At 50.7% G+C, this 14,449-nt stretch overlaps 1 protein-coding gene across 4 annotated transcripts in view; it reads right to left on the reverse strand.

The window, feature by feature from the left end:
* The window catches only part of LOC148672537 (phosphatidylinositol 4,5-bisphosphate 3-kinase catalytic subunit alpha isoform-like), a 33,987-nt gene that overhangs the window by 11,502 nt on the left and 8,036 nt on the right, over positions 1-14,449 (reverse strand). For all 4 annotated transcript variants that reach the window (XM_088628361.1, XM_088628363.1, XM_088628360.1 and 1 more), the window contains exons 2-9: positions 10,461-10,709; positions 7,260-7,422; positions 6,929-7,138; positions 5,271-5,521; positions 4,917-5,168; positions 2,245-2,330; positions 1,946-2,051; positions 261-413 (exon numbers count right to left, since the gene is read on the reverse strand). In XM_088628361.1, coding sequence (XP_088484487.1) covers positions 261-413; positions 1,946-2,051; positions 2,245-2,330; positions 4,917-5,168; positions 5,271-5,521; positions 6,929-7,138; positions 7,260-7,422; positions 10,461-10,649 — 1,410 coding nt within the window. In that variant the 5' untranslated portion in view covers positions 10,650-10,709. The remainder of the gene's footprint in view (positions 1-260; positions 414-1,945; positions 2,052-2,244; positions 2,331-4,916; positions 5,169-5,270; positions 5,522-6,928; positions 7,139-7,259; positions 7,423-10,460; positions 10,710-14,449) is intronic.

The raw sequence follows: 14,449 nt of genomic DNA on the forward strand, positions 1-14,449 counted from the left end.
ACACTACTGTGCAGTACAGGACACTAGAGTGTAGTGTAGTATAGTATTGTACAGCATAAGACACTAGAGTGAACTGTAATACAGTACTGTGAAGTACAGGACAGTGCAGTACAGGACAGTAGAGTTTAGTGAAGTACAGTACTGTGCAGTACAGAACACAACAGCAGGGTGTAGTGAAGTACAGTTGCAGAGTACAGTACAGAGCTGCAGAGTGAGTGAAGTGTAGCATGGTACAGCACTCTATAGTACCCCCAACCCACCTTGTTGGGGTTTGATCCTGCAACCCCGATGGGGTTCAGCAGGTCCTCCAGGCCATGGGGCACAGGCCACAGGCCAAGGGTTATCTTCCCATTGACCAGAGTATCCTTGTAGTCAAACAGGTTGACATTACCCCAGGCCAGCGGACAGTGCTCCTGCAACACAGAGAGACAGAGAGCTACACTGCAGTACATCTCAGTACAGGCTGGTATACCCACACACACTGTACAGGAGATACACTGCAATAAACACAGACAGCTACACTGCAATACATCTCAATACAGGCTGGTATACCCACACACACTGTACAGGAGATACACTGCAATAAACACAGACAGCTACACTGCAATACATCTCAGTACAGGCTGGTATACCCACACACACTGTACAGGAGATACACTGCAATAAACACAGACAGCTACACTGCAATACATCTCAATACAGGCTGGTATACCTACACACACTGTACAGGAGATACACTGCAATAAACACAGAGAGATACACTGCAATACATCTCAATACAGGATGGTATACCTACACACACTGTACAGGAGATACACTGCAATAAACACAGACAGCTACACTGCAATACATCTCAATACAGGCTGGTATACCCACACACACTGTACAGGAGATACACTGCAATAAACACAGACAGCTACACTGCAGTACATCTCAGTACAGGCTGGTATACCCACACACACTGTACAGGAGATACACTGCAATAAACACAGAGAGCTACACTGCAATACATCTCAATACAGGCTGGTATACCCACACACACTGTACAGGAGATACACTGCAATAAACACAGACAGCTACACTGCAGTACATCTCAGTACAGGCTGGTATACCCACACACACTGTACAGGAGATACACTGCAATAAACACAGAGAGCTACACTGCAATACATCTCAATACAGGCTGGTATACCCACACACACTGTACAGGAGATACACTGCAATAAACAGAGAGAGATACACTGCAGTACATCTCAGTACAGACTGGTATACCCACACACACTGTACAGGAGATACACTGCAATAAACACAGAGAGCTACACTGCAATACATCTCAATACAGGCTGGTATACCCACACACACTGTACAGGAGATACACTGCAATAAACACAGAGAGCTACACTGCAATACATCTCAGTACAGGCTGGTATACCCACACACACTGTACAGGAGATACACTGCAATAAACACAGACAGCTACACTGCAGTACATCTCAGTACAGGCTGGTATACCCACACACACTGTACAGGAGATACACTGCAATAAACACAGAGAGATACACTGCAGTACATCTCAATACAGACTGGTATACCCACACACACTGTACAGGAGATACACTGCAATAAACACAGAGAGATACACTGCAGTACATCTCAATACAGGCTGGTATACCTACACACACTGTACAGGAGATACACTGCAATAAACACAGAGAGATACACTGCAGTACATCCCAGTACAGGCTGGTATACCCACACACACTGTACAGGAGATACACTGCAATAAACACAGACAGCTACACTGCAATACATCTCAATACAGGCTGGTATACCTACACACACTGTACAGGAGATACACTGCAATAAACACTGCAAAGTAATGTACTGCACCAAGTATTTTCAATATAAACAGTGAGATTCGGTCTCAGTGCATGTGGGACAGTACCTCTTTGGCCCCCTTACGGCCTTTGACCGAGCAGATGGAGAGACAGAGGCGGGCGGAGCGGGGGAGGTCAAATAATGGAATGTCATACGTCAGCCACTCATTCCACCTGGGAAAGCACAAGACAGGCAGTCAGGTTCAACACAGCGCGGCAGAGGAGAGCGTACAGCACTGCAGTCTAGTCTAGCACAATACTGTCTAGCGAGTGTAGTAGGGCCTCAGAGCTGTGTTGTGTTCCAGTGCCTGTGTCGCCCTGTATTGGCACTGCACAGTGTACTCTGACAAGGGCAGAGCTGCAGTACCTGGGATTGGAGCAGGGCACTCTCTGGGTGTTCACGTTGTCACACAGCGGCTCCCCTCCGTGGTAGATACCCGTCCGCACGTAGATCTGGCACACAGATACGGTTTATATAATGAAGTAGCAGTCTGTCACCCCCTCCCCCCTCTATTCCCCCACTCTCCTCCCTTTACACCTTGTACCCAGTCTCTCTGGGCATCACTGCTCCTGTACCCTGATCTCACTGAGCTGTACTGCTCTTGTACCTGATCTCACTGGGCTGTACTAATCTTGTACCCTGATCTCACTGGGCTATACTGCTCTTGTACCCTGATCTCACTGAGCTGTACTGCTCTTGTACCCTGATCTCCTTGGGCTTCACTGCTCCTGTACCCTGATCTCCCTGGGCTGTACTGCTCTTGTACCTGATCTCACTGCGCTGTACTAATCTTGTACCCTGATCTCACTGGGCTGTACTGCTCCTGTACCCTGATCTCACTGAGCTGTACTGCTCTTGTACCTGATCTCACTGGGCTGTACTAATCTTGTACCCTGATCTCACTGGGCTATACTGCTCTTGTACCCTGATCTCACTGAGCTGTACTGCTCTTGTACCCTGATCTCACTGGGCTATACTGCTCTTGTACCCTGATCTCACTGGGCTGTACTAATCTTGTACCCTGATCTCACTGGGCTATACTGCTCTTGTACCCTGATCTCACTGAGCTGTACTGCTCTTGTACCCTGATCTCCTTGGGCTTCGCTGCTCCTGTACCCTGATCTCCCTGGGCTGTACTGCTCTTGTACCTGATCTCACTGCGCTGTACTAATCTTGTACCCTGATCTCACTGGGCTGTACTGCTCCTGTACCCTGATCTCACTGAGGTGTACTGCTCTTGTACCCTGATCTCACTGGGCTGTACTGCTCCTGTACCCTGATCTCACTGGGCTGTACTGCTCCTGTACCCTGATCTCACTGAGCTGTACTGCTCTTGTACCTGATCTCACTGGGCTGTACTAATCTTGTACCCTGATCTCACTGGGCTATACTGCTCTTGTACCCTGATCTCACTGAGGTGTACTGCTCTTGTACCCTGATCTCACTGGGCTGTACTGATCTTGTACCCTGATCTCACTGAGCTGTACTGCTCTTGTACCTGATCTCACTGGGCTGTACTAATCTTGTACCCTGATCTCACTGGGCTATACTGCTCTTGTACCCTGATCTCACTGGGCTGTACTAATCTTGTACCCTGATCTCACTGGGCTATACTGCTCTTGTACCCTGATCTCCTTGGGCTTCGCTGCTCCTGTACCCTGATCTCCCTGGGCTGTACTGCTCTTGTACCTGATCTCACTGCGCTGTACTAATCTTGTACCCTGATCTCACTGGGCTGTACTGCTCCTGTACCCTGATCTCACTGAGGTGTACTGCTCTTGTACCCTGATCTCACTGGGCTGTACTGCTCCTGAACCCTGATCTCACTGGGCTGTACTGCGCCTGTACCCTGATCTCACTGAGCTGTACTGCTCTTGTACCTGATCTCACTGGGCTGTACTAATCTTGTACCCTGATCTCACTGGGCTATACTGCTCTTGTACCCTGATCTCACTGAGGTGTACTGCTCTTGTACCCTGATCTCACTGGGCTGTACTGCTCTTGTACCCTGATCTCACTGAGCTGTACTGCTCTTGTACCTGATCTCACTGGGCTGTACTAATCTTGTACCCTGATCTCACTGGGCTATACTGCTCTTGTACCCTGATCTCACTGGGCTGTACTAATCTTGTACCCTGATCTCACTGGGCTATACTGCTCTTGTACCCTGATCTCCTTGGGCTTCGCTGCTCCTGTACCCTGATCTCCCTGGGCTGTACTGCTCTTGTACCTGATCTCACTGCGCTGTACTAATCTTGTACCCTGATCTCACTGGGCTGTACTGCTCCTGTACCCTGATCTCACTGAGGTGTACTGCTCTTGTACCCTGATCTCACTGGGCTGTACTGCTCCTGTACCCTGATCTCACTGGGCTGTACTGCTCCTGTACCCTGATCTCACTGAGCTGTACTGCTCTTGTACCTGATCTCACTGGGCTGTACTAATCTTGTACCCTGATCTCACTGGGCTATACTGCTCTTGTACCCTGATCTCACTGGGCTGTACTAATCTTGTACCCTGATCTCACTGGGCTGTACTGCTCCTGTACCCTGATCTCCTTGGGCTGTACTGCTCCTGTACCCTGATCTCCTTGGGCTGTACTGCTCCTGTACCCTGATCTCACTGAGCTGTACTGCTCTTGTACCTGATCTCACTGGGCTGTACTAATCTTGTACCCTGATCTCACTGGGCTATACTGCTCTTGTACCCTGATCTCACTGAGGTGTACTGCTCTTGTACCCTGATCTCACTGGGCTGTACTGCTCCTGTACCCTGATCTCACTGGGCTGTACTAATCTTGTACCCTGATCTCACTGGGCTGTACTAATCTTGTACCCTGATCTCACTGGGCTATACTGCTCTTGTACCCTGATCTCACTGGGCTGTACTAATCTTGTACCCTGATCTCACTGGGCTATACTGCTCTTGTACCCTGATCTCCCTGGGCTTCACTGTTCCAGTACCCGGATCTCCCTCTGTGGTCCCGCACTGTCCTGCGCTCTGATGATCGTGCCGCTTGCTCAGAAGAGGGGGCTCACCTTGTCAATGTCCCGGATGTTGACGTTGACGTAGGTGGCGCAGAGCAGCCGGACTCTGAGCGGGCTGCTGAAGGCCCAGAGCGGGCGCGGGGGGCTGGGGTCGGCCCCACCGAGGCAGGGGCTGGGCTGGGGCGTGCGGCGGCTGTAGGAGGGGGTGACAAACCCGCTGGCCGGGAGCTGGCTGTACAGACTGTCCTTGGACACCAGCATGAGGTGCGGCAGGCGGCCGATGGTGATGCAGCTGCGGATGTACTGAGGGCCGGGGAGGGAGGGGAGAGCAGGTGAGCGCCTCTTAGTCCCGCCCTCTGCCCCTCCCTCCCCCAGCCGGCCCACCTGCCTCCCGCTGCCCCTCACCTTGTACTGGCTGAGCGGGTACTTCTCCAGCAGGTACTCGTCACAGCCGCACACCTTCAGGATGTACTGGCCCTGGTACTCCTGCACGCACAGCCGCAGCTGCTCGGGAGACAGGTGCATGCTGCGCGTCTTCTTGCGGATGGCTTCGGCGATCAGCTGCTCGGGCAGCGAGTCGTGGGGCGTCTTCAGGGTGTACTTCTGTTTGTCATTGGACGGGGACACTATGACCCAGATCGTCACAATCAGGCGCCCTGCGAGGCACAGACAGAGGGCGCTAGAGCAAAAATACGTCTGACAAACATTAGAGATCAATATCAGTGCAGTGCAGTAGTGTAGATAGAGTGTGGTGTAGATACAGTGACTGTTACAGTGACAGTGTGGCACAGTGTAGATACAGTCTGGTGTAGATACAGTGACTGTGTTACAGTGTAGATACAGTCTAGTGTAGATACAGTGACTGTGTTGCAGTGCAGATACAGTCTGGTGTAGATACAGTGACTGTGTCGCAGTGTAGATACAGTGACTGTGTTACAGTGTAGATACAGTCTGGTGTAGATACAGTGACTGTGTTGCAGTGTAGATACAGTCTGGTGTAGATGCAGTGACTGTGTTACAGTGTAGATACAGCGACTGTGTTGCAGTGCAGATACAGTCTGGTGTAGATACAGTGACTGTGTTGCAGTGTAGATACAGTGACTGTGTTACAGTGTAGATACAGTCTGGTGTAGATACAGTGACTGTGTTGCAGTGTAGATACAGTCTGGTGTAGATGCAGTGACTGTGTTACAGTGTAGATACAGTCTGGTGTAGATACAGTGACTGTGTTGCAGTGTAGATACAGTCTGGTGTAGATGCAGTGACTGTGTTACAGTGTAGATACAGCGACTGTGTTGCAGTGCAGATACAGTCTGGTGTAGATACAGTGACTGTGTTGCAGTGCAGATACAGTCTGGTGTAGATACAGTGACTGTGTTACAGTGTAGATACAGTCTGGTGTAGATACAGTGACTGTGTTACAGTGCAGATACAGTCTGGTGTAGATACAGTGACTGTGTCGCAGTGTAGATACAGCGACTGTTGCAGTGCAGATACAGTCTGGTGTAGATACAGTGACTGTGTTACAGTGTAGATACAGTCTGGTGTAGATACAGTGACTGTGTTGCAGTGTAGATACAGTCTGGTGTAGATGCAGTGACTGTGTTACAGTGTAGATACAGTCTGGTGTAGATACAGTGACTGTGTTGCAGTGTAGATACAGTCTGGTGTAGATGCAGTGACTGTGTTACAGTGTAGATACAGTCTGGTGTAGATGCAGTGACTGTGTTACAGTGTAGATACAGTCTGGTGTAGATACAGTGACTGTGTTGCAGTGCAGATACAGTCTGGTGTAGATACAGTGACTGTGTTACAGTGTAGATACAGTCTGGTGTAGATACAGTGACTGTGTTACAGTGTAGATACAGTCTGGTGTAGATACAGTGACTGTGTTACAGTGCAGATACAGTCTGGTGTAGATACAGTGACTGTGTCGCAGTGTAGATACAGCGACTGTTGCAGTGCAGATACAGTCTGGTGTAGATACAGTGACTGTGTTACAGTGCAGATACAGTGACAGTGAGCTGCAGATGCCGTGAGCACACTGTCCATTCAGTACTGACCCTTGTCCAGTTTGCAGTAGATGTGCTGGGGCAGTTCGGGCGAGGACTCGACGTTGGGAGGATAGACGTACAGTGCCTGGCTGTGGGCGCCCCCCCCCTCGCGCTCCTCCATGGCCTCCCGGCACACGCTCAGAATGCTCCGTCTGAAGTCCTGCACCTCCGGGTCCTTCACCAGCTCAAACTCGCAGATGGGCATGCCGATGGCGAAGCCTGCGCAGAAAACCCCAGCATGGGAACACAGGCCTCAGGCAGCCAGCAGGGAGACAGGGACGGGGAGAGGACAGTGACAGAGGGGAAAGGAGAAGCAGGGAGAGAGGAGGTGTGCTCTGACCAATTTCTCTGTTCAGGATTTTCTCCTCTCGGTTTCCTACGGGCTCGATGACCTTCAGAATGGGGTGAAAGAGGCGCAGGTCACACAGGCGCCGCGTCTCGTCATAGAACTCCTCCCTCTCTGCCTCCTGTGTTACACCCACGAAGATATAGCACGACTCCTCCTGAGCGAGAGACGGGGGAAAGAGGAGGGATTAATGGTGACAGGGGGTTGTCAGTGTGCTGTACCTGTAACAGGTGACAGACAGGGGGCTGTCAGTGTGCTGTACCTGTAACAGGTGACAGGGGGCTGTCAGTGTGCTGTACCTGTAACAGGTGACAGGGGGCTGTCAGTGTGCTGTACCTGTAACAGGTGACAGACAGGGGGCTGTCAGTGTGCTGTACCTGTAACAGGTGACAGACAGGGGGCTGTCAGTGTGCTGTACCTGTAACAGGTGACAGGGGGCTGTCAGTGTGCTGTACCTGTAACAGGTGACAGACAGGGGCTGTCAGTGTGCTGTACCTGTAACAGGTGACAGACAGGGGGCTGTCAGTGTGCTGCACCTGTAACAGGTGACAGGGGGCTGTCAGTGTGCTGTACCTGTAACAGGTGACAGACAGGGGCTGTCAGTGTGCTGTACCTGTAACAGGTGACAGACAGGGGGCTGTCAGTGTGCTGTACCTGTAACAGGTGACAGACAGGGGGCTGTCAGTGTGCTGTACCTGTAACAGGTGACAGACAGGGGGCTGTCAGTGTGCTGTACCTGTAACAGGTGACAGGGGGCTGTCAGTGTGCTGTACCTGTAACAGGTGACAGGGGGCTGTCAGTGTGCTGTACCTGTAACAGGTGACAGGGGGCTGTCAGTGTGCTGTACCTGTAACAGGTGACAGACAGGGGGCTGTCAGTGTGCTGTACCTGTAACAGGTGACAGGGGGTTGTCAGTGTGCTGCACCTGTAACAGGTGACAGACAGGGGGCTGTCAGTGTGCTGTACCTGTAACAGGTGACAGGGGGCTGTCAGTGTGCTGTACCTGTAACAGGTCACAGACAGGGGGCTGTCAGTGTGCTGCACCTGTAACAGGTGACAGACGAGGGGCTGTCAGTGTGCTGTACCTGTAACAGGTGACAGACAGGGGGCCGTCAGTGTGCTGTACCTGTAACAGGTGACAGACAGGGGGCTGTCAGTGTGCTGTACCTGTAACAGGTGACAGGGGGTTGTCAGTGTGCTGCACCTGTAACAGGTGACAGACAGGGGGCTGTCAGTGTGCTGTACCTGTAACAGGTGACAGGGGGCTGTCAGTGTGCTGTACCTGTAACAGGTCACAGACAGGGGGCTGTCAGTGTGCTGTACCTGTAACAGGTGACAGACAGGGGGCTGTCAGTGTGCTGTACCTGTAACAGGTGACAGACAGGGGGCTGTCAGTGTGCTGTACCTGTAACAGGTGACAGGGGGTTGTCAGTGTGCTGCACCTGTAACAGGTGACAGACAGGGGGCTGTCAGTGTGCTGTACCTGTAACAGGTGACAGGGGGCTGTCAGTGTGCTGTACCTGTAACAGGTCACAGACAGGGGGCTGTCAGTGTGCTGTACCTGTAACAGGTGACAGACAGGGGGCTGTCAGTGTGCTGTACCTGTAACAGGTGACAGACAGGGGGCTGTCAGTGTGCTGTACCTGTAACAGGTGACAGGGGGCTGTCAGTGTGCTGTACCTGTAACAGGTGACAGACGGGGGGCTGTCAGTGTGCTGTACCTGTAACAGGTGACAGACGGGGGGCTGTCAGTGTGCTGTACCTGTAACAGGTGACAGACAGGGGGCTGTCAGTGTGCTGTACCTGTAACAGGTGACAGGGGGCTGTCAGTGTGCTGTACCTGTAACAGGTGACAGACAGGGGGTTGTCAGTGTGCTGCACCTGTAACAGGTGACAGACAGGGGGTTGTCAGTGTGCTGCACCTGTAACAGGTGACAGACAGGGGGTTGTCAGTGTGCTGCACCTGTAACAGGTGACAGGGGGCTGTCAGTGTGCTGTACCTGTAACAGGTGACAGACGGGGGGCTGTCAGTGTGCTGTACCTGTAACAGGTGACAGACGAGGGGCTGTCAGTGTGCTGTACCTGTAACAGGTGACAGACAGGGGGCTGTCAGTGTGCTGTACCTGTAACAGGTGACAGACGAGGGGCTGTCAGTGTGCTGTACCTGTAACAGGTGACAGGGGGCTGTCAGTGTGCTGTACCTGTAACAGGTGACAGACAGGGGGCTGTCAGTGTGCTGTACCTGTAACAGGTGACAGGGGGTTGTCAGTGTGCTGTACCTGTAACAGGTGACAGACAGGGGGCTGTCAGTGTGCTGTACCTGTAACAGGTGACAGACAGGGGGCTGTCAGTGTGCTGTACCTGTAACAGGTGACAGGGGGCTGTCAGTGTGCTGTACCTGTAACAGGTGACAGACAGGGGGCTGTCAATGTGCTGTACCTGTAACAGGTGACAGACAGGGGGCTGTCAGTGTGCTGTACCTGTAACAGGTGACAGGGGGTTGTCAGTGTGCTGTACCTGTAACAGGTGACAGACAGGGGGCTGTCAGTGTGCTGTACCTGTAACAGGTGACAGACAGGGGGCTGTCAGTGTGCTGTGCCTGTAACAGGTGACAGGGGGCTGTCAGTGTGCTGTACCTGTAACAGGTGACAGACAGGGGCTGTCAATGTGCTGTACCTGTAACAGGTGACAGACAGGGGGCTGTCAGTGTGCTGTACCTGTAACAGGTGACAGGGGGCTGTCAGTGTGCTGTACCTGTAACAGGTGACAGACGGGGGGCTGTCAGTGTGCTGTACCTGTAACAGGTGACAGACAGGGGCTGTCAGTGTGCTGTACCTGTAACAGGTGACAGACAGGGGGCTGTCAGTGTGCTGTACCTGTAACAGGTGACAGGGGGTTGTCAGTGTGCTGCACCTGTAACAGGTGACAGACAGGGGGTTGTCAGTGTGCTGCACCTGTAACAGGTGACAGACAGGGGGTTGTCAGTGTGCTGCACCTGTAACAGGTGACAGACAGAGGGCTGTCAGTGTGCTGTACCTGTAACAGGTGACAGACAGGGGGTTGTCAGTGTGCTGCACCTGTAACAGGTGACAGGGGGCTGTCAGTGTGCTGTACCTGTAACAGGTGACAGACAGGGGGCTGTCAGTGTGCTGTACCTGTAACAGGTGACAGACAGGGGCTGTCAGTGTGCTGTACCTGTAACAGGTGGTAGAGGGGGTACTTGCGCGCCTCAGTAAACAGCTGCTGTTTGATGCTGAGCAGTGTGGCCTCACGCAGGCACTCCAGGTTGACCAGCATGCCGTTGGGCAGGCAGCAGTCTACCAGGATGCGCGGAGGCATTAGATGTAGGCCCCATAGCTCTCCTGATGATGGACGTGGGGGCATGCTGGGATAGCAGGGACCCAGCCCAGTCCTCCAGCTCCAATGACACTACTGTATTACTTCCTAGGAGTAACACAGAAAGAACAGGTGACTACAGTTCCAGATCTATGTCAAGCTGGATCAGGGGACAGTCATATAATAGGCAATAGATATATATACAAAGAGACAGGTTAATACAGACACACTGGACACTACAGTCCATTAACACTGCACTGAGATAAGGGGTTAATACAGACACACTGGACACTACAGTACATTAACACTGCACTGAGAGAGAAGGGTTAATACAGACACACTGGACACTACAGTACATTAACACTGCACTGAGAGAGAGGGGTTATACAGTTTATTCAACATTTATCATCATACAGTACCTAGGGGAAATCTAACACAACCACAACCGTCAGTAACAAAGAGGTCGGGACAATCAGGCATTGCGGGAAATTATTGACAATTATTTGTGTAATCGAGTACAATTCTTCTCTTTGTCTCGAAAACAAACACTAACGACGCCGCAACGCGTTTTCACACACACACACGGGCTTGAGCTGGAGGAGAATCGCGTCGTTTTGTGCCGCTGGGGGTTTTTTATGTACCGATAAAAGAAAATGATCATTTCTGATGGCTGGACAGAACTGTATCGATAACGTAACGCCTTCTTCGACCTCGGGGTTAATTTCCCAGACAGGAGTGTCTGTGGATCCCCGAGCCCACGGCTCGGCTGCCACCGGGTTAGGGAAGGCGCTCTCGTGCCTTGTTGCTATGATCCCGCTGGAAACCAGCGCGGTCGCACGCGCCGCTAAGGCGGCCAATGACAGGCCGCGGCGGCCTCGGTCGGACAGAACAAAGGCTTTTGAAAGCGAGCCGGGAAGTAGGACACGCAGCTGCCACAAGTCCTGCCCCGGGCCTCAGGCGCACAGCCGGTCTGAGCTCAGGCTCCGCCGTCATCGCTGCGCTCGCAGGGCTCAGTGCGCGATTAACACGACATCCAGATCGTCCCCACCAGGTCGAGACATTAAAGAGCACTCGCCTTTTCCTAAACCTAACGAAGCCAGCAAAGCGTTAAACGAATAAAAGCGGTAGAGTCCGTAACTGCTGTAATAGGAGAAGTAACTGCAGTAATAGGAGCTGTTGCGTCAGTAATTGCAGTAATAGGAGCAGTAGTGACAGTAACTGCAGTAATAGGAGCAGTAGTGACAGTTACTGCAGTAATAGGAGCAGTAGTGACAGTTACTGCAGTAATAGGAGCAGTAGTGACAGTAACTGCAGTAATAGGAGCAGTAGCGTCAGTTACTGCAGTAATAGGAGCAGTAGTGTCAGTAACTGCAGTAATAGGAGCAGTAGTGTCAGTAACTGCAGTAATAGGAGAAGTAACTACAGTAATAGTAGCAGTAGTGTCTTTAACTGAAGTAATAGGAGCAGTAGTGTCAGTTACTGCAGTAATAGGAGCAGTAGTGACAGTAACTGCAGTAATAGGAGCAGTAGTGTCAGTTACTGCAGTAATAGGAGCAGTAGTGACAGTAACTGCAGTAATAGTAGCAGTAGATTCAGTAACTGCAGTAATAGGAGCAGTAGTGTCAGTAACTGCAGTAATAGGAGCAGTAGTGTCAGTTACTGCAGTAATAGGAGCAGTAGTGACAGTAACTGAAGTAATAGGAGCAGTAGTGTCAGTAACTGCAGTAATAGGAGCAGTAGTGTCAGTAACCGAAGTAATAGGAGCAGTAGTGACAGTAACTGCAGTAATAGGAGAAGTAACTGCAGTGATAGGAGCAGTAGCATCAGTTACTGCAGTAATAGGAGCAGTAGTGTCAGTAACTGCAGTAATAGGAGCAGTAGTGTCAGTTACTGCAGTAATAGGAGCAGTAGTGACAGTAACTGCAGTAATAGGAGCAGTAGTGTCAGTTACTGCAGTAATAGGAGCAGTAGTGACAGTAACTGAAGTAATAGGAGCAGTAGTGTCAGTAACTGCAGTAATAGGAGCAGTAGTGTCAGTAACCGAAGTAATAGGAGCAGTAGTGACAGTAACTGCAGTAATAGGAGAAGTAACTGCAGTGATAGGAGCAGTAGCATCAGTTACTGCAGTAATAGGAGCAGTAGTGACAGTAACTGCAGTAATAGGAGCAGTAGTGACAGTAACTGCAGTAATAGGAGCAGTAGTGTCAGTAACCGAAGTAATAGGAGCAGTAGTGTCAGTAACTACAGTAATGGGAACAGTAGTGTCCGTTACTGCAGTAATAGGAGCAGTAGTGACAGTAACTGCAGTAATAGGAGAAGTAACTGCAGTAATAGGAGCAGTAGTGTCAGTAACCAAAGTAATAGGAGCAGTAGTGACAGTAACTGCAGTAATAGGAGAAGTAACTGCAGTGATAGGAGCAGTAGCATCAGTTACTGCAGTAATAGGAGCAGTAGTGACAGTAACTGCAGTAATAGGAGCAGTAGTGTCAGTAACTGCAGTAATAGGAGCAGTAGTGTCAGTAATTGCAGTAATAGGAGCAGTAGTGACAGTAACTGCAGTAATAGGAGCAGTAGTGACAGTTACTGCAGTAATAGGAGCAGTAGTGACAGTAACTGCAGTAATAGGAGCAATAGTGTCAGTAACCGAAGTAATAGGAGCAGTAGTGACAGTAACTGCAGTAATAGGAGCAGTAGTGTCAGTAACCGAAGTAATAGGAGCAGTAGTGACAGTAACTGCAGTAATAGGAGAAGTAACTGCAGTGATAGGAGCAGTAGCATCAGTTACTGCAGTAATAGGAGCAGTAGTGACAGTAACTGCAGTAATAGGAGCAGTAGTGACAGTAACTGCAGTAATAGGAGCAGTATTGTCTGTAACCGAAGTAATAGGAGCAGTAGTGTCAGTAACTGCAGTAATAGGAACAGTAGTGTCAGTAACTGCAGTAATAGGAGCAGTAGTGACAGTAACTGCAGTAATAGGAGCAGTAGTGACAGTTACTGCAGTAATAGGAGCAGTAGTGACAGTAACTGCAGTAATAGGAGCAGTAGTGTCAGTTACTGCAGTAATAGGAGCAGTAGTGTCAGTTACTGCTGTAATAGGAGCAGTAGTGTCAGTAACTGCAGTAATAGGAGCAGTAGTGACAGTAACTGCAGTAATAGGAGCAGTAGTGTCAGTTACTGCAGTAATAGGAGCAGTAGTGTCAGTAACTGCAGTAATAGGAGCAGTAGTGACAGTAACTGCAGTAATAGTAGCAGTAGTGTCAGTAACTGCAGTAATAGGAGCAGTAGTGACAGTAACTGCAGTAATAGGAGCAGTAGTGTCAGTAACTGCAGTAATAGGAGCAGTAGTGTCAGTTACTGCAGTAATAGGAGCAGTAGTGTCAGTAACTGCAGTAATAGGAGCAGTAGTGTCAGTTACTGCAGTAATAGGAGCAGTAGTGACAGTAACTGCAGTAATAGTAGCAGTAGTGTCTGTAACTGCAGTAATAGGAGCAGTAGTGTCAGTAACTGCAGTAATAGGAGCAGTAGTGACAGTAACTGTAGTAATAGGAACAGTAGTGACAGTAACTGCAGTAATAGGAGCAGTAGTACCAGTTGCTGTAGTAGCAGTACTAGTTGTAAGATTACTGAGCTTAACCAACTCAGCCGGATGAAACGCAACAGTCCAGCACTGCCCTAGCGCAGTCCCGCTGTAACAGACCACACTACTGTCCTGTTGTTGCATCACCGACTCTAACTCGGGAGCGTTTCCTGTCTTCCCCGCGAGTGGGGAGATCTCGGCCGCGCTGCAGTGCCGCGAGGCAGGAGAGCCCACCGCCTGCTGACGCCGGAGCCGGCCGCCTGTCGCGCGT

This window comes from Lepisosteus platostomus, chromosome 4, assembly GCF_059453375.1.
Source record: "Lepisosteus platostomus isolate fLepPlt1 chromosome 4, fLepPlt1.hap1, whole genome shotgun sequence".
NCBI classification, from domain to species: Eukaryota; Metazoa; Chordata; class Actinopteri; order Semionotiformes; family Lepisosteidae; genus Lepisosteus; species Lepisosteus platostomus.